This window comes from Simochromis diagramma, unplaced genomic scaffold, assembly GCF_900408965.1.
Source record: "Simochromis diagramma unplaced genomic scaffold, fSimDia1.1 OVJJ01000302.1, whole genome shotgun sequence".
In the NCBI taxonomy this organism is placed as follows: domain Eukaryota; kingdom Metazoa; phylum Chordata; class Actinopteri; order Cichliformes; family Cichlidae; genus Simochromis; species Simochromis diagramma.
In genome coordinates, this window is record NW_024386792.1 from 9,096,380 (window position 1) to 9,114,704 (window position 18,325).

Sequence of the window (18,325 nt, forward strand, 5' to 3'; positions counted from 1 at the left end):
CTACACAATCACAGAGAGAGAAGGGGAAAACAATAAAGTCACCAAATATGGTTCATCGCTCGATAAAGGTTTAAGAACAGCCCTAAAAAAACCTCACTGTCTTGCACCACCTCTGCCTATAATGCAGTATTGAGATCCCTTCCTAGGTGAGTCAACCCCACGTTTTCCCTGGATTTCTACAGCAACATAATATAGAGGGTAATGATTTCTAAAAATAGATAAATACATGTCTGAAATGTTCTGAATGTGCAGATAGTTTTGAGCATAATCAGAAATTTAGAGAAGTGTATCCCACCTCTCGCCCTATAATAACTGGGATAGGCTCCAGTTTTACTATAGTTTTACGCATTTATCACATTGAACTACTGAGACATGCTCTTCAACTTGCACATCTTTATCTTTCCTTAAGACAGAGATTAAATGTGTAGTTAAACAAACTGTCAATTGGACTGAGATCTGGGCTTGGACTTGGCCCCATCTGAACCATTTCTGTGTGGTGTTTCCTGTATGCTTGGGGTCGTTGCCTTGCTGGAAAATAAATCTTTTCCTGATAATTTTCTTAGTTCATTATCCCCTCTACGTTTACAAGCCTTCAAAGGCCTGTTCCTCTGATGCAAGGCCAGAGGATGATGCTGCCACCGTCATGCTTCACAGTAGAGATGGTGTGTTTGTGGCGATATGTGGAGATTGTCTCATCAGACCAAATAACCATCTTCTAGTTGACCTTGGAGTCACCCACATGGCTTTGGGTGAGTTCCAAGTGAGATTTCATGGCAGCTTTTTTCAGCAGTGGCTTCTTCTTTGCTACTCACTCATACAGCTTTCATTGATGAAAGAACCCAGGCAACAGTAGTTGTATGTACAGTCTCTTCTATCTATGCCCCTGAAGCTTTTAAATCCTTCAGAGTGGACACCTGGTGGCCTCCGTCACTGGTGTTTTTCTTCCCCAGTCACTCTGTTTGCGAGGATGACCAGCTCTAGGCAAATTTAGACAACTGCCATACTTCTTCCATTTCTTAACGATGGACTTACCTGAACTCTGTGGTATATCCAGTGAGTTGGAAATCATTTTGTTGCCAACTCCCAACTTTCAAGGACTGAGTTTTCTGAGTTCCTTTATGTTTTCTTTTTGCAGCAGCTGATGAACCAGAGTCTGAACCTTACAGATACAGGTGCCTTTATACAATCGCTTGATACATGGTAGATGCACAGGTGATCTCCATTTCCCCAACTGCTGGAATCAGCTGGACCTCTGATAAATTAGGTCAGTCACTTTAAAGATCAAATGTTTATTTTACTATATATACTTTTAATTAACTGGCATTATTTTATCAACATGAAAGAAGCTTGACCATTGTTTTGACCATGATCTTATGTATTAAAGCATTGAAGGGGTGAATACCTTTTATAAGCATTGTATATGCAGTCAAATATACCGGGCTCATAAAGTAGTATCAGTCTCAGATTAGCAAATAACACAGTCCCCTGCTGAGAGCGATAATAGCAGTGAAATCAGCCATGAAGAGGCTTGGACTGCTGGGAGGAGAAATAGGATACCAGCATAAATTATATATGTAAATTAAGGAAAAGACAAACACATGTAACACAGGTGATAAATAGATTCCAGTGCTCACAAGACTCAGATTTTTACACTATAGATGCAAACAGTTTTGTTTTATTTGTACTGGTTAAGCTCAGTGTGCTGCAAAAACTCTCAGAAAAATAGATTAAAATTAAAGTATCAAATAAATAAACTGTTAATGTTATTCAATCAACAACTGTTCTGACTGTCTGCTTCCATGCAATTACAGTGTCTGCTGCAGTGTTTTTAAATGTCACTCAGTACAGATGAGTCGGAGGCTGAAAGGATGGGAAAAGTGAGAGAAACACTGGCGAGAGCAGTAAGAAAAGCCACAAACAGATGTCAGAGACGAAAGGCTAAGACACGCGTTAATGATCAAAAATACAGGAGAGTAAGAGCTGAACTGTTGCTTCACTTATCTAAATTCCTCTACCATGAAAAGAAGTTGGCTTGTCTTGAACAGAGGATACCAAGGCATTAAATTGGCTTCACTCTGAGCCTGTATGTGGTAGATGGATTGCAAGACGCGGGAGCCTCAAGTTCAGCATGTGCCCCTGGTAATTAGCACTGCACTTAAATAAAAGTAATGGACGGATAGTTTTAAAAATTGGATTTAAATCGATGCGGCAGAACCAGAGATAGCTGATCTCGTTCAGTGTCTGGGGTCCTGCAGCATTCATTTCTGCCCCGTGGCCCCAGAGGCTTGAACCAGCCCTTGTAGAAAGCAGATGGGCTGCAGAATGTTTTGGAAAGCAATTGCAAAATCCTGATTAACACTCTCCGTCTCGCAACTCCTCACTATTAGGCCAAATTTAATGATCACAGAATCAGACTGTAAAAAGCTAAAAAGCTGTTTTAACACTCCTCAACATAAAGCTTTGGGAAACCAGTTTGCACTGCATATGGAACGTTTTGGTGTTTGGAGGTTTTGCTGTGCGGTGTGATGATTTTCACATGCATTACAGAGAACAAAAGTCCCTCCTTGAAAGGATAAATATGAGCCAGCAGGCTGGTGGGTCTCTTGTAGAAAAAAAAACGTAGAAAATTATAGAGCTCGTTGAAGTACTTCTAATATTATAATACTAAATGAACCATGAAAGGATTTTTCTTGATTTTCTACTGATAGTGTGAATGGCACAAGGAAATGTTATTCAAACCAAGTTTCAAGGAAGGTCATTATAAATATATATCGAATGAATACAATCACAACCCACACTCAGCAAACTGAGCTCCACTCTTCCAGTCCACACAGCGTCTGCCTGCAGGTATTTTGATCATCAAGCAGAAGCGATCATCTAGTTCAAAGGTTTGCCTGATCGTTAAATGCTGCAAAATATTAGCTCTGCAAAGCTGCTATGCTGTAATCTGGTATGATTGTCTCAGATATGAACATGATGTGGATAATAAAATTCATTGCAGTGTTTAGGCTTACTTAGGAGTCACAGACTCGTCATTCATTTGCATTATGAGCCACCATTTGAGTCATATTTCAAGTGAACAAGTAATAATTTGTGTGAAAAAAAAAAATCATACAAGAGCAGTAGTGGCGTGAGATTCATTCACACGTCCATTCATTCCCACAAATATCTGTTATCTTAATGTGGAAGTGATGAATGATGATAAAAGGAAGCGTTGAAAATGGGAGGACATGGGGCCAGATGTTCACTATTAATTCAATCATTCATTTTTTTTTATTTATGCAAAACATTTGCATGTTCTTTTTCACTATCCACTTATATTGAACATTATGCTCTTAGCATTTTTATTCAATCAACATTCAATCAAAGATGATGGTCAAAGAGAGCCTGCAAATGGCTTGCATGTGTAATATTTTAAGAGTGGTAAAAGCGTGGTAGTGTGGAAGTAAGAGCTGTCGCCTCGCAGTAGGAAGATCCTGAGTTTGAATGCACCTGCTAGCATCTTTGCATTTCAGAGTACTCAGGCTTCCTCCCACAGTCCAGAGACATGTGTGTTAGGTTAACTCCATCCAGCCATTTTCTACAGCTTATACAGAGTCAGTCTTCCCTCTCCCTGCCTACCTCCAAGCCAGCCAAGACATGTATCCTCTCCAGCGTATCCTGGGCCTGCCGCCGGGCTTCCTCACAGCATAACATACCTAAAACACTTCAACTGGCTCCTTTTGATGTGGCAGAGTACTGGCTCTACTGATCAACATAACGCTCAGCTCTCTCTTCAGCACAACAGATCAGTACAGTACTTCATCCACATCACTGTAGATGCTGCATCAATCTGTCTGTCAGTCTCCTGGTACTTAAGGTACTTAAATTAAACTTAAAGTTGGGGCCACCGCCTTTTTCTGGTAGAAAACAATGGCTTCACAGCTGCATGTGTCAGTTGTCGTATCTGATTCAGATCCTTGAGGCCACAACCTGATTAAACCAAAAGACCCACATCATCCACCGTCCCAGCGGAAATAAAGAGTTTGATTCCCTAATTCTGGAGCACATCTTCCAGGAAGGAAGTCAAGGTGAATCTCATCCAATCCAGTGAATGAGGTTAATTGATGACTGCAAATGTGTATTAATGCATGTGTAATTGGTTGTCTGTCTCTGTGTGTCAGCTATGCAACACACTGGCATCCTATGCAGGGTGTAGCCTGCTTCTCACCCAGCAGGAATAGGCTCCTATGCCTGCTCCCAGCCACCCTGAAAGGATCAGCAGAAATGGGTGGATGAATGGATGGTAAGAGTAAGACTGTGCACCACAGTGACTGACTAGAGGCAATGAAAACTATTACATGAGCTCCACCACAGTGAGAACCTCTCAAGGATGCTCACTCTCTGGATATTTATCACTGGTAATGAAGTGAATTATCAAACGCTTTAGTGAACCGGACCGAGGTGAGCATTGGTAAGACTTTACTGATTACTTTAAAGGTTCTTTGCAACATCACATCTTGATCTATATATGAAGAGCTTTCATAGTAAAGGACCAAAGAGACTCACTTAGTGGCTTTTTTCTTGTTGGAATTTTGCTGATAGCCATTTTAATATCTGTCATTGTTTTTGTAAAATAACAGTTCAAACGTGTTGGTAAATGTATGCATTTTCTGGCAAAGAGAAGAAGGCTACCACTCCTGCTTTCTCATTTGTACTGTTAGGATGCCTGGGTCGTTGACCAAGGCTTTTGAGTTTATTATATTATTATCATTTCTAGTCTTTGGTTTCTTTGTTAGAGTTCTGTCTTATGGTTTATGTCTCTGTGTTCTCTAGTTGCTCTGTCTCCCCTGTCAGCTGTATCCCCTTGTCAAGTTCGCGTCTCTGTGTTATGTTTCCTGTTTTACTTTGAAAGTCCGTGTCTCATGTAAATGCGTCTGGTTTTGCTTCCTTTGTCTTGTTAAGCCTGATTTGCCCCAGCTGTGTTTCCCTCCTGTTACCCATTCCCTGATTGCTCCCTCTGTGTATTTAAGCCTTGTGTTTCTCTGTGTCCGTGTTGTGATCTACTGTTGTCTACCCTCACCCATGCTGTGTGTTTTGGGGTTTCCTGCCTGCGTTAATGTTTGTATTTTGGAAGTTTGTTACTTTGAGTTCAGCATTAAAGCTGTTTTTTGAGTTCATATCTGTCTCTGGAGTCTGCACTTTGGGTCCTTTTCCTGCCTGCACACAGCTGTTCCATAACATGTACACTGAATATAAAGTGGCAACAACCGTCTGTTGTCTTACTTCAAACACGGGGAAAGACTAACCTGGCTCTACACGAAGCCAACTAAATCTGCCGAGCAACATCTTTAAGGGGCTTCTTCCTCTTGCGGCATGAAAAAAAGCAAGATGACAGTGCCAAACTGAATTTTTAAAATCCTCTTTTGGCGACATCCCACCCAAAAATAAATTATGCATGTTTTTTCTCTATCCATCTGTTTTTGGTTAGAACTGGTGAGTTTTGGCGAGAGTGGACTGTTTATCTCCCTGGCTAACTAATTGCACTGGCCTTGTGGTTCTCTCAGCAAAAATGCTAAAAAATGTGATGCTCACATTCTCAAATGCAACTTGCTCAATGGAAAAGGAAGGCCATTATTGTATACATGCTGTATTTGGGATTAGGGGAATGTGAGATTTCTCTCTTTATAGACTAACATTGCTGACATATACACCTGACATGTTACCCAGTAACAGCTATAAAACTGTAAGGCCAAAATCAGTGGCCTTGGGCTCCTTGAATAAGAGACAGGTTTTAGAATATTTTCTCTTCCTTATCATAAATCCAGAGTAAAACATATAAACTCTGCCTCTGCCTGAAAACCAGAAAAAAAACTGAGAATAAATAACAACCAGTGAGTCACTAACAGCTATTGTACCTGTTCTAAAAGATTCTCAAGTGTAGCTTGACCAAATTTTATCTAACAGAAATGCAACGCAACAGTTTACAACCTTCTGAAGTGAATCTGCCATGTTTGATACCCTTTGAAAAACATGGCTTATTTCCTCTTTATACCAGACCTGGTAGAGGGACCAGTGAGAGGGAAGGATCAAGAGTTGAATTTCTTTTTATTTTGCCCAATTAATGGCATTTTAACTTTTAAAGTTCTCATTTTCAACTAGAGTCACAAGAGAAGGGATACAGACTCACCTGTGTTTACAGGGACCTCTCAGCAAACTGAAGGATGGTGGGTAACGTCAGTAAACATCTCATTTCTGAAGTGCTGCACAGAGGGCGCATTGTCATCATATAATGCATACAGTAGCGTCTGGGTTTTTGCTCTGGCTCTGCTTTGAGCAGAGGCAAGCAGTAACATACTGCTTTAACAAGGGATCAGCAGCATCATTACAGCTGCACAAAGACATCTCCTCTACTGCTGCGGCGCTTTGTGGAAGTTTCCCAGCCGAAGCACAAGCAAACACCAGATCACCAATAACGCAGGTTCCCAAAGTGTGTGTGTGTGTGTGTGTGTGTGTGTGTGTGTGTGTATATATATATGTCAAAGTCAAAGTCAAAGTCAACTTTATTGTCAATTCTGCCACATGTACAGGACATACAGAGAATAGAAACTACGTTACTCTCAATCCCTAGATAAAAAAGCAATGAACATTTAAATGTGTGTGTACAAAAACATATTTGTCAGCACAGTTGCCCACACACACTTTTTTGCATGATTAGATCAATATGCAAAAAGTATGAAAAACACATGCAGTATTTTGCATGTGGATGTAGGGGAGACCGGGGATAGTTGTAACGTGGGTCAGTTGTAACACTTCCAATTTCTCCAATCAGGGCTAAGTTTCAAATGATGTGACTCATCCTGTGCATGCCCAACTCAGTTCTGCTATCACATGTGAAAAATCAGCACATTTTGTCAAACACAGACAATTTAACATGAAAAAAAGTCATTTGTATGCCAAAAAGTAAGTTTTTCTACTTTATTTCAATGTTTAATAGCATTATCTGCTTTGCAGTTAAACTCATCAAACTTAAATTATGTTATTTGTATGTCTATGGGGATATATTCTGTGTAGGTCTTTAGTGCTAGTGTTTTAGCCGTTGGCTGTAATGTTAGCTAGTTCATGGCTATAGGAGTCTGGGTCAGTTGTAACAGCAACAGTCTGGGTTAGTTGTAACAATAATGCAGATGTTACAACTTACCATACTATTACTTTAACTTAAATTAAACAAGTTGGGGCAACGACATCAGCAGAGAGAGGTTCATTGGTCGCTTTTGTATATGCGGTTAATGCCATTGGCAACACAATTACTTCACTGTTTGTGTTCCCACACATACATTATGCAGACCACTGTGTCAGAGATGGACCAGTAGGAAGTAGTGGAAATAAATCAGGATGGATGCAAGAAACAGGTTTCCTCATCTTTCTGAAGCACTTTGCAAACCACACCAAGGTAAGCCATGGTAAAAAGTAATGGAATTGCGGTGCTGGTGAACAACTACATTTTTTCAGCTTCATTGTTATGTTCAAAATTGGTGCAAGAGTTGTAGGTTATAATGCCCACTGAGCCAATGAGGCCAAACTCAAGGAAGACCAACCAAAATTAATGAAATATTCAGTTGCAGAAAATTCCATAATTTGTCTTTTTTGGGGGGGTTGGTATATGTTCAAAAGCTAGATTTCTGCATTCTGTCACACACACACACACAGCTACATGAATGGCTCTAAGTGCATTCATGTGTTGAATAAACAAAGATTACATGTTAATATTTTGTTAGTACCCTTATTTCATTGTGTTACATTTTACCCCAGGATATGTTACAACTAACCCAGACTATGGGGTTAATTGTAACATTTCACTCTTTGTGTTTGAGGCCATACCATGCAATGGGTAATTGTGCTGCAGAGAAAATAGCTGCACTATTTAATAGCTGAGACATGTAAATACTTTGCATTACATTTTGAATCCACTACCTTAAACGAGCTCCAATTTACAGACAGAAATGTCAAAAATGTTACAACTATCCCCGGTCTCCCCTACTTACCAATACCTGCAGTGTTGCAAACCACATATTTTGTACCCGTCACTCTGAGGTTTCTTGTTTGTTTGATTTTCATGTCTAAAAAAATTCCAGGGTGATGCCATCCTGAGTGTTGCTAATGCACTCACTCTGTTGACTAATTAGAGCCCAGGCCTATTTCTATTATCTTGCTGTCGAGCCATCTGATTGATTCACGACTCTCGGTGCAAATGCCCTCAGAAAATCTTTAACAGGGTGGAAAAGAAGTCTTTTATATTTTTGCTTTCCAGCTGTGTTGACATGTCATAATGTCTGGTGTTTTCGTGTTTGTTGGTTTGTTTTTATTTTGTTTTATTTTGCGAGTTGGTTATTAGATGCCGCTCCAGCCAGCCAGAGAATCCCCCGCTGCCCCGACCTCTCCTCCCTGTGCCGCAAGCAGCAGGCGCACCTCGCAAACGGAGGGCGCCCTTACTCCCAGCAAATGGGCGATAGAAAACCAATCAGTGCCTATGCCATTCCCAATATGCGCTGGCATGACGTCGGGGCAGCATGAGTAGGCTACGAGCATTCTGTTTTTAAAAATTTTTTTGCCGATGCCCGTGATGCCGCCCCCCACGAGGCAACCGTATCAAACCGTATCAAAAACCGCTAATGGACACAACACCAGTTCGCCCCTTTAATCAGGTGCATTTTTATGTTTGAATGGTTCACAGGTCCGTGTTAAAACACTCCTATGAAAAAGTTCACGTACAAGGACTGGACTGAAAATGAGTGGAAAAAGCAGCCAGTGTCCAAAGAAAAACTTCCAAAGGCCTTCAGAAAGCCTGGAGAACTATTGTTCAAGATCACTTTAAAAGATTACCAGAACGTCTCACTCCTTTTAAAAAAACACAAAGATGTCAGGCGGCTCAATCCGATCACTCTACACTATACAAATGCTGGTATTGGTAACAGGTCAGTGCCAGCACAACTGAATCAATACTTTATTTCTATCCTCTAAGTTTGGTATGTAGCCCACTAAATTGTGTTAAAAAAAATTTTTTTTTTTAGTTGACTGCCATAAAATATATTTTCAAAATAAATCAAAAGCAGGTTTGTTTTTATTAGCAAATTATTGTGAAAACTAAAACTCACAGTGATTTAGTGATCAGAATTTGCAAACTAATCATAATTCATCTCATAAACCATGGCACACTGCTCTCCCCTACATTAGCTACCTTTTTAAGTTTAAAAGTATCGATATCGGTATGTTCAACACTTCCTCCGTGTTCACTACTAACTGTTTAATAAATCTGTATTTATAACACCGGCACCAATTGTTCTGCCAGACGGAAGCAGCAGTTTCACTACCAGATGTCGAATAAAAGAAGAAGTAACCCTCCGCGAGCGTTTGTGGGTAATGGAGTCTTTCAATGGCGTGTCTGCTTGGCGCTTACTAGGCGAAGAACTACATATCCCGCTTGTCTTCACTGCAGCGTGTTTTTGTGTGGACGAGGTGAAACGTACTTCGCTTTGCTTTTCTATGCTGGCAGTTAGAGCAGTTACACTCGTGTCTGTGAGCGGTGTTTGAAGAGAGTTGCTTCACAGATAGTGGACGTCAAAACACGGCTACCATACGTCACGGTGCGGAATGTCAACAACGGTTTGAACAGCCTACGATCACAACGGCATCTGGCGGAACAGTTTCAGGTGTGTAAGTGTGATTTAAATGTCGTGAACTGCTTATAAAATTAATCTAACGCCTTTGTTTCACTCATAGTCACTTGGATGAGTGACGAAACGTTTCTCCCACTGAAAACGCTCCGTCCAGATGAACAGAATCAACCTTTGGAGGTCTCCTAATAAAGTTGTCATGTTCATTTTTAAGTGAACATTTCTCAAGGAATAGGGTCGTTGTCAGGTCATTTAGGACCCCTTAAAGATGTTTTATTTTCATTGACTTGCATTACAGCTCCAGTTCTAAACCCTACATTATTTTGCTTTACATTTGAGCATGAATAAAGACTTAATGCTGAAGAAGCATTGATGAAGATAATAAATTTTTAATGCACATGAGTCAGGTTAACAAGGCTTTTTTTCCTTTAGCATCTACAGTCAAGTGAAACGATGAGCAAATTTTAATACTATACAAAGGTAACCCGAGTAAATACAAAATGCAGTATGTAAGTGGTGATTTCGTTTATTAAGGGCAAAAGTTATAAAAAATTATAAATTATTACACAGATATTTCCAAGGTTTTGGACTCCAGCAAACTGCTGTGAGAGGCACTGTCTAGAAATGCAATCACTTAAAGCCTCACCACTGAACTTTTCCAGGAGTGGCCAGCTTACCAAAATTCCTCCAAGAACACATCAACGACTTATCCAGGAGGTTGCAAAACAACAAACAGGCAAAAACCACTGCTGACCAAAAGGAACACGACGACTTGTCTCACATTCGCCCAAAAACATCTTGATGATGCCTTAGACTTTTGGGAAAATATCCCATGGACTGAGTCAAAGGTTTCATAAAAAGAGCATCGTAGCAACAGTCAAGCATGGTGGTGGTAGTGTAATGGTCTGGGGCTGCTTTGCGGCTTCAGGATCAGGATGACTTGTCGTAACTGATGCAACCATGAATTCTGCTTTCTACCAGAAAATTCTGAAGGGGAATGTCTGACATTCATGCCCTGAAGCTTGAACACATTTGAGTCCTGCAGCAGGAAAAAGATTTGCAGTCCACTTCTTAACGGCTCCAAAACAAAAATGTTTGGAGTGACCTAGTCAAAAAAAACACACCTGATGCCTCTTAAAGTCACCTTTCTCTGCACCTCTGGACCGTTTCCAGTGCAGTTTTCTGGAAATCCCTTTCACTCTCTTCAATCCTGAGTGTCACTAATGATGAGAGCGCAGCCTCACGCTACAACCGGGTGACCAAACAGAAGTTTCCCAGGATGAGTTCCCAACATCAAAGCCTGAAGATAAGCCCCCTGAACAGGAGCATGTTTGTTTTTGTTCTGACATTTACAGTATTCTGCACTGAGAGTCCACCCACAACAGTTGCACTGTCAAACCAGGGTTGTGCTCTAACATCCTGAGTCACCCAAACTCATCCGATTTATTGTCCTAACCCTATTTTAATAAGCAGCAATCACTTAAAGTTTTTCGATTCACACCTTGTAAAATTAAACATTGTTTTTACTTTGATACAATTATAATTTTCATCACTTCCCTTTCAGTAATTTTTCAGTTAATTATTTTTTTAACCACTGAGATTAGTCAGCTTTGTCCTACCCGAGAGATTTAATTTAGACTGACATAAAAGGGAGAAAGGAAAAAAAAAAATAGCTAAAAACGTGATGCGAGAATGTCTGATCATAACAAAAATGACGATAAAATGGTTTCTATTGTAAAGTCTGCCAGTCAATTAACCATTCTGATATTGCAAACTAGGAATAATGGAATGACAGCTCACATTTGAGAAACTTGAAAGGTCTATATTTGACATTTTCCAGTTACCAAAATAGGTTTTAATTATTTTTCTACTCATTAATTCCCTCATTGTGTCAGTGCCGCAGCTAAGAAAGAATCTGACGGGAACAACAGATGTGATGGCTTATTGTTTGTCTACTCTTAAAGGTGCGAATATCAAATTTAAGAAGCAACAGACCAAAAATAATTATGAAACCATCTGTGCATGCCAGATTCTTCTATAATGACTGTTTGTCAGCAGTGAGGTAGCCCGAGCCCGGCAGCTGGATATGTTTCTGTAATCCTAATGATGCTGGACATTTTTTATCCAATGCGGTCTATAAAGAACTGGGGGAAATAAATGAGCCACTAGGCTTTATGTCGTTGCACACTTACATTTTAAAGATCTGGTAGATCATATCTTACACAAACACTAGGTAGAAATTAATTGGTTCTTTGGGTGGCTCACTGGTGTTTGTGTCTACTTCAACCTTAACACGAGAAACAAACTAATAACTCTGACGTGTCTTCTCTGTCCAAAGCAGCGACTGATGGAGTTTCCAGAAGATTTTAACCAGCTCGAGCTTCTCGACACACACGGACACCTGATCCCCCGAGGGTCTGGCAGCGTGTGGACCGGAAGCAAGGACGATGAAGAAGAGCCAGAGGAGAGGGAGCACAGTGAGGAGTGGTATCTGGAAAAGGAGGAAGCTCTCAAAGATGAACCCAACGAGCTCATTCTGTGGGCGGCGGAAAACAATCGCGTAAGTCCAGTTTTGTTTTCAGATTAGGGGTGAGCGGTAGAGCTTTAAAATAATATCATTATTATTATTATTTCAAGGAAATTTGTGAAAATGATATTATGTATGGGGGAAAATGTTTTCCATCCTTGTTTTACAGTGAGCTAATTTGAAGTGTGAATCTATTGAAACAAAGTGCCAGTTTTTCCTGGTGCCAACTAGTACCAATTCCCTTCTGGCTTCATCTTCGTTTTTGCAGCGTTTTAAAAAAAAAAAAAAGAAAGGAAAAGAAAAGTTTAGTTGTTTTGCTTCTCATTTCCTTCCTTCACCACGTGAACTACAGTAGAACCCAAAGGAAGGAGATAATATCCTCGTTTATATTGTAGCCTGAATAGTTAAACTTTGAGTTTTTCTTCCATCTGTTGCAGCACAAACGGTATCATCAGTCATTCAGGTCCTTTAAACTGAAACATGGTTTGATTTTCATCCTTTGGGCATCCAGTTTTTTTAACCATCTATCAACATGAACATCTTGTGCTGCTGCAGTTTAGCTCACTTTTGTCAACTACTGTAGGTTTTTTTTTTTTGGTAGTTTAAGATGAATTTTACCCGTTTTGATCCCAACTCTCTGTAGATGACCTTTACTTAACTAAAGACACCAAACTTATACAAAGTTCACCTAAATACGCTGCAGTCTCAGAAGTGACCAGGAAACGAGTTAACACTATTATTGTACCGAGATTAAACGGCTGTCGCAGTACAGCTTCTTCTGCAAATGACTTTTTCCTGTCGTGAAAATGGCGACAGCAGCTTTCAGTGGTCTCAACATAATACCACAAAAATACATTTTTCCCTTTGCTGTCATCTTAAAAGCAGCACTTTGCTTCCCCCTCACACACTCCTGCCCTCTTCCCCGTCATCTTCCTCTTTGCAGTCAGCAGCTGCGAGCGGATCAGTCTGTTCTTTTTCCTTCTTTGTCACTGGTTTTCTCTGTAAGATACTGAGTTATTCAATGTAGCATCTGCTGCTGACTATTTGTTGACAGTAAAACTACGCCTCTGGAAACCTATGTTATTTTAAAGCATGAGCTTTTTTATTTTAAAGGTCACTGGGAAATGAAAACTGAAGGTATAGAGCCGCCGGTCTTTGCTGTTGCTGATGTCTCCCCTAAATTTTAGTTCAGGATACACTGACTGCCACGTCTATTTACTGCAATTTCTCAGCCAAGCATCCCTCTTGGTCAATTACTAGACACTATTTATTCAAGTTTGAATTAAAGTCCTGGGGGCACACACTGGGGAAAAAAATCACAGCATAAGCTGATGCTTTATGAATTTCAAACCAGTCATGACCTTTGAGTCTTCATCTCAGGATAGAAGCAGAGCTGAATAAATAATAATTACAGCATTTAGGGACACAAATTAAAGTCACTGCATTAAAGTCAAATGTTTGTCAAACAAATATTTTCCCCCGACAGATCTCTGGCCTGCTGCGAGATCTAAGCAGCAACTAACCGTAACTGCATAAAATTCCTACTGGCTGAAGCTGGACATCATCCAAGTGTGAGGGTAGAGCAATGGCAAAACTAATCAGCTTCGTATATTCACTTTATTTTTACACCTCACCTTTAAGGATAAATACAAAGATAAAAGCACAGTTTCATCATATGCATCCTTTATTTTGGCAGATTTTTGTTCTAATCCCACAGAGACATTGACGACACGCAGGATGGTTTGTGGTATCCTTTAATTTGTTTCCACTTGAGAAGGTTAAATAGTGTAAATAAATAGTCTTGAATGTTGTTTGTTTTTTTTAATGATTATTTCTTCTAGTTAAAATTACACATGGCTCTCTAACCACAAATGAGAACTCGTGAATTAGTTGTAAACATTTCACAGGCAGCAGTGATTATATTTGAATTTCAAATTTTAATACTCAGAAGGCATCAATACCTTTTCCCCAGTTATATAAAAAATAAAAACAAAACACAGTCAGAGTTTACAAAGTGACAGTCTAGATTAAAAATTATAGAACTATATACCGGTACTAATACACCAGTATAGCTGTATGAGTAACCTGCTGTCTGAGACTTGTGGTAAATTCAATATTTAAATGTCAAGAATTGCGGAAGTTCCACCGAAGAATAAAAAATCTCATGACTTTCTACACCATGAGGCAGGAAGCAGCACAGAAACACAGCTGCATTTAATACAGCCTGAACTCCCGAAAAAGACAAAGCACAAAAGCTGAATGAAAAACAATATACACTTGCAGATAATTAAACTTGCGTCAGCCTAATTTAATCACAGTTCATTATTTGCATTATAACACTGTCACATCCAGCAGTTTCCCCTCAACAAACCATAATTGAAAAAGATTCGTGTGTGGAATAAATTCCCAAATAATTCAAAGTTATTTGGAGTCATGACAAATTTTCTTGATTTTTGTCTTGATTAAGTGAGTAGAAGAATTCAGCTGAGCAGTTTCCAGACAGTAAGTCCTGATAATGTCAGGAGAATAATTTCATGGAGCTGTCCAGAGTTTGTACATGTAGCCCACAGCAGGAGATCTTCATCAGATGTGTTCTCATTGTTCTCACCTCTGGAAAAAGTCAGCTTACGGTAACTTTGGAGCTAAGAAGCTGGGTAGAGCATGTAGGAGGCAGGATGCGCAGCACCCACTCATTTGCTGTAAATTCCCAGAGCTTTTGCCTTCTGTGTTCTCAGTTTGACCTTGCACTGACTTTGTACAAGGAAGCTGGCAGGGAGAAGATCTTTTGACGCCTGATCCGGGGCTACAGTGCATGTGTGAATATAATTTAAACAGCAATTCTTCCTCCTGCAGGGTGATTTTCAGTCTGACATTACTGTCTTTAAATCATAATTTGTGCATTGCGCTGTATTTAGCAGTTGGACTTGGGCCCCAGTTACTCAGGCATAGCAGGAGGTTGGTAACTCCCTGATAACCACCGGCTGCAAGGAAAGACTGTTTATTGCCAACCGGTTGCTGGAAGTCAGTAGTTAAAAGAGGTATACGGTGAAAAAACACTTAAATGGAACTGAAGTAAATCAAAATGGCAACTGCAAATATGCTTATCTTAAGGTTTAAAAATTGGTGACATCACAGTAACTACATTAATCTTTTGTCTGTCTGTAGTTACAGTGGTGAGGCATAACCTTTACTTTGAAGGTGAACAGTCTACGTTTCCAGTTTATATTAAAGTTTCTCCACTGCTCAGAGACTAGTTGACAAGTGTTTGCAGAGTGTTCCTTTTGACCTTTTTTCTTTGTTGGCCTACGTTATTGGTATCAGTTTGTTGGTTAAACCAAAGCTTTGCTGAAGAGGTATCAGAAAGTCTGAAAATCAAACTGCTGCATGAGGTCCTTTGACAGCTTTTGGTGCCTTTACCGCAAAGTAAAAAATAAATGAAGGTGCTTATGTGACTATTTAAAGTTTGCATGAAGCACAAATGGAGCCGACCTTGTGATCAATGTTGCAGAAATGAAGTTTTATTTGAGAAAAAGCAGCTCAAATGAAACGTTTTCTTACAATCACTTTATGTGGTTTTCTTTCAGCTTGCCACAGTCCACAGTTTGTTAGCTGCTGATCCTTTGCTGGTGCACTGCTGTGATGAAGATGGTTACACTCCCCTGCACCGTGCAGCATACAGCGGTCACATCGAAGTCGTCTGTGCTCTGCTTGCCGGCGGCTCTAAGGTCAACCCCCGCACCATCGACGGCTGGACTCCCCTTCACAGCGCTTGCCGCTGGAGCCGCGTTTCTGTGGCGAATTGTCTCCTGCAGCACGGAGCGGAACTGAACGCCCAGACCAACGGTGGACTCACACCATTACATCTCGCTGCTTCATACACAAGCTTCTCAAAAACAGACTCCAGACACACCTTAGAGCTGCTGCTCTCTCAGCGCCACCTGAAGCCGGGGCTCCGCAGCAGCAGCGGGGAGACTGCCGGAGAGGTGGCTCGACGTAGTGGGCCCCATCACTTTATGTTTGAGATGGTGGAAGACTATGTGAATGTGGTGCCCATCTCATGAACAAAAGCACAGGCCCACGCAGGCTTTCACATTAGTATTGATGTCTTGCTCATGGTCAGGTTTCCTTTTGAAGCAACATAATAAACGTGAATGTCAAATCTCCAATTCATCTTCTTTACAATTAGACTGAAAGTTTCTTCTCTTTTATTCTGCAATAGACCACAGGTTAAAAAAAGGTCTGCCTTAAACCTGAAATTGCAGGATTTCTGAGGAGCTGAAAAGATGCTGTGATAAGATTCAAGCTGTGTTTCTGAGTGCCAATTGTTCAGTGACATTTAGATATTAGAAATTCAAAGCATTATATACGAGTAGTTATTTTAGTAACTACCTATTAACTAAAAGTCTTTTTCAACCTTGAAAGGTTTTCTTTGGATTTGTGTAGGGCCTAACTTTTACACTCATTAGCCACTTTATTTGTTGCTCGAGTAGGCTCTGGCACTCAAACGATGCTCACTTGGTACTATGGTGCCCAAAATGTGCCAAGTAAATATAACCCACACCATTACAACACCACTACTAGCCTGAAACACTGATTAAAGGTAGGATGGATGAGACTTATCAGATCAGGCAATGTTTTTTTTATTTTCTATTGTCCAGTTATAGTGAACTTGTTGTGTAGCCTCAATTTCCTGTTCTTAGCTGACAGAGATGGCATCCAGGTTGGTCTTCTGCTGCTATAGCCCATCTGCTTTAAGGTTTGACATGTTTTAAGAGATGCTTTTCTGCATAACTTGGTTGTAACTTATGCTTATTAGTGAATATTCATACTGATCTTCTTTTGGCCTCTGACAGTGGATTTATGTCTGTGCTTGTATGGCTAAACCTCAGTGCAGTGTTTGATACTGTTGAGAATATTTTATTATAGAAATTAGAGCATGCCATAGATACTGCACTGCTGTGATTTGAATCATATCTAATAAACCCCAATGTGTTAATGTAAATGGGAAGTCCACAGTGTTCTAGGATTCTGCTGACATTATATATGGATCCCTTAGGCCAGGGGTCCCCAATCCCAGTCCACGAGGGCCGGTGTCCCTGCAAGTTTTAGATGTGGCCTTGATCCATCACAGCTGATTTAAATGGATAAATTACCTTCTCAACATGTCTTGCAGTTCTCCAGAGGCCTGGTAATGAACTGATCATGTGATTCAGGTGTGTTGACCCAGGGTGAGATCTAAAACCTGCAGGGACTGGGATAGGGGACCCCTGCCTTAGGCAATATCATTAGCATGCATTTTTATTGGTTTGCAGATGATACCCAGGTTTATCTATGAAGTCGGAAGTCAGGTAACACACACCAATTAGTTAAACTGCAGGAACATCTTAAAGACATAAAGACCTGGATGACCTCTAATTTCCAGCTTGTAAATCCAGATTGTCACAGAACACAGAGTGTTCAGGTAACAGGACCCCAAAGAAGACTCAGCACACCGCAGCTCAGAACTATGTACAAGTTTTTATTGAACTGAAGAATCTTTTAACAACGCTAAGGAAACGAAAAACTAAGGCTCATGCCACGGAGGGAAACGAGGAGCGTGGAGCCCAGGAGGAGCGTAATCGGGACCGTGGGGAAACTGCAACAGAAAGGGGAGACACAGTTAACAGCACGCAGGTTGTCAAGAAATGAACAGCTGGACTTCATAAGTTGCCGAGGCTTACAGGTAGAGCAGGACCGTGGAGCTTGGAGGGGAGAGGTGCCCGTGAAGGGAATCCTAGGGAGGGAGGGAGGGAGGGAGGCCACAGGCTTCCACGCCGAATGCTGGTCACACTGGGAGGAGACTTACGGACTGGCGAAGAGAAGCCGTCAGAGCTGGCTGAAGTAGTCCTCCGGTGATTGCCTCAGATGAGACGTAGGTGGTTTGGAGGCGGCCAAGCCCAAGGGTGTGGCCACCGTAGCCTCCCACGGCTCCCTGGATGCCGAGCCATGGGCCGTGACACAGATAAAACTGAGCGACTGTTATTGTGATTTGGTGCTGTCTAGTTAAAGTGAGTTTAACTTTTGAGTTCCCATTGAGTTAATATTTGATTTACTGTTGGCCTTCCTGTCAGCTCAAAGCAGTCTGGTTATGCTCTGACCTCTGGCA

The 18,325-nt window shown here is 40.8% G+C and overlaps 1 protein-coding gene and 1 long non-coding RNA gene across 3 annotated transcripts; one reads left to right on the plus strand and one right to left on the minus strand.

The window, feature by feature from the left end:
* Positions 1-964: 964 nt before the first annotated feature.
* LOC120728966 lies at positions 965-18,095 on the minus strand. Its single transcript, XR_005694832.1, has 3 exons — positions 17,983-18,095; positions 17,581-17,589; positions 965-975 (listed from the first exon to the last, which is right to left on the minus strand). It is a non-coding gene; the product is annotated as an uncharacterized LOC120728966 (long non-coding RNA).
* On the plus strand, positions 9,505-16,346 carry ankrd49 (ankyrin repeat domain 49). 2 transcript variants are annotated; one of them, XM_040024238.1, is made up of 3 exons: positions 9,505-9,689; positions 11,992-12,213; positions 15,765-16,346. In XM_040024238.1, the coding sequence occupies exons 2-3, from the start codon at positions 12,001-12,003 to the stop codon at positions 16,239-16,241; spliced, it is 690 nt and encodes a 229-aa protein (XP_039880172.1). In that variant the 5' UTR covers positions 9,505-9,689; positions 11,992-12,000; the 3' UTR covers positions 16,242-16,346. The 2 variants fall into 2 exon arrangements, with proteins under 2 accessions (XP_039880172.1, XP_039880171.1); XM_040024237.1 differs by having other exon boundaries at positions 9,506-9,689; positions 11,995-12,213.
* Positions 18,096-18,325: the final 230 nt, after the last annotated feature.

Bases quoted from the DNA above. Each gene is read 5' to 3' on its own strand.
- ankrd49 (XM_040024238.1), top strand. From the start codon at position 12,001: ATGGAGTTTCCAGAAGATTTTAACCAGCTCGAGCTTCTCGACACACAC. The intron at 12,214-15,764 runs GTAAGTCCAGTT...GTTTTCTTTCAG, and splicing joins GGGCGGCGGAAAACAATCGC to CTTGCCACAGTCCACAGTTT.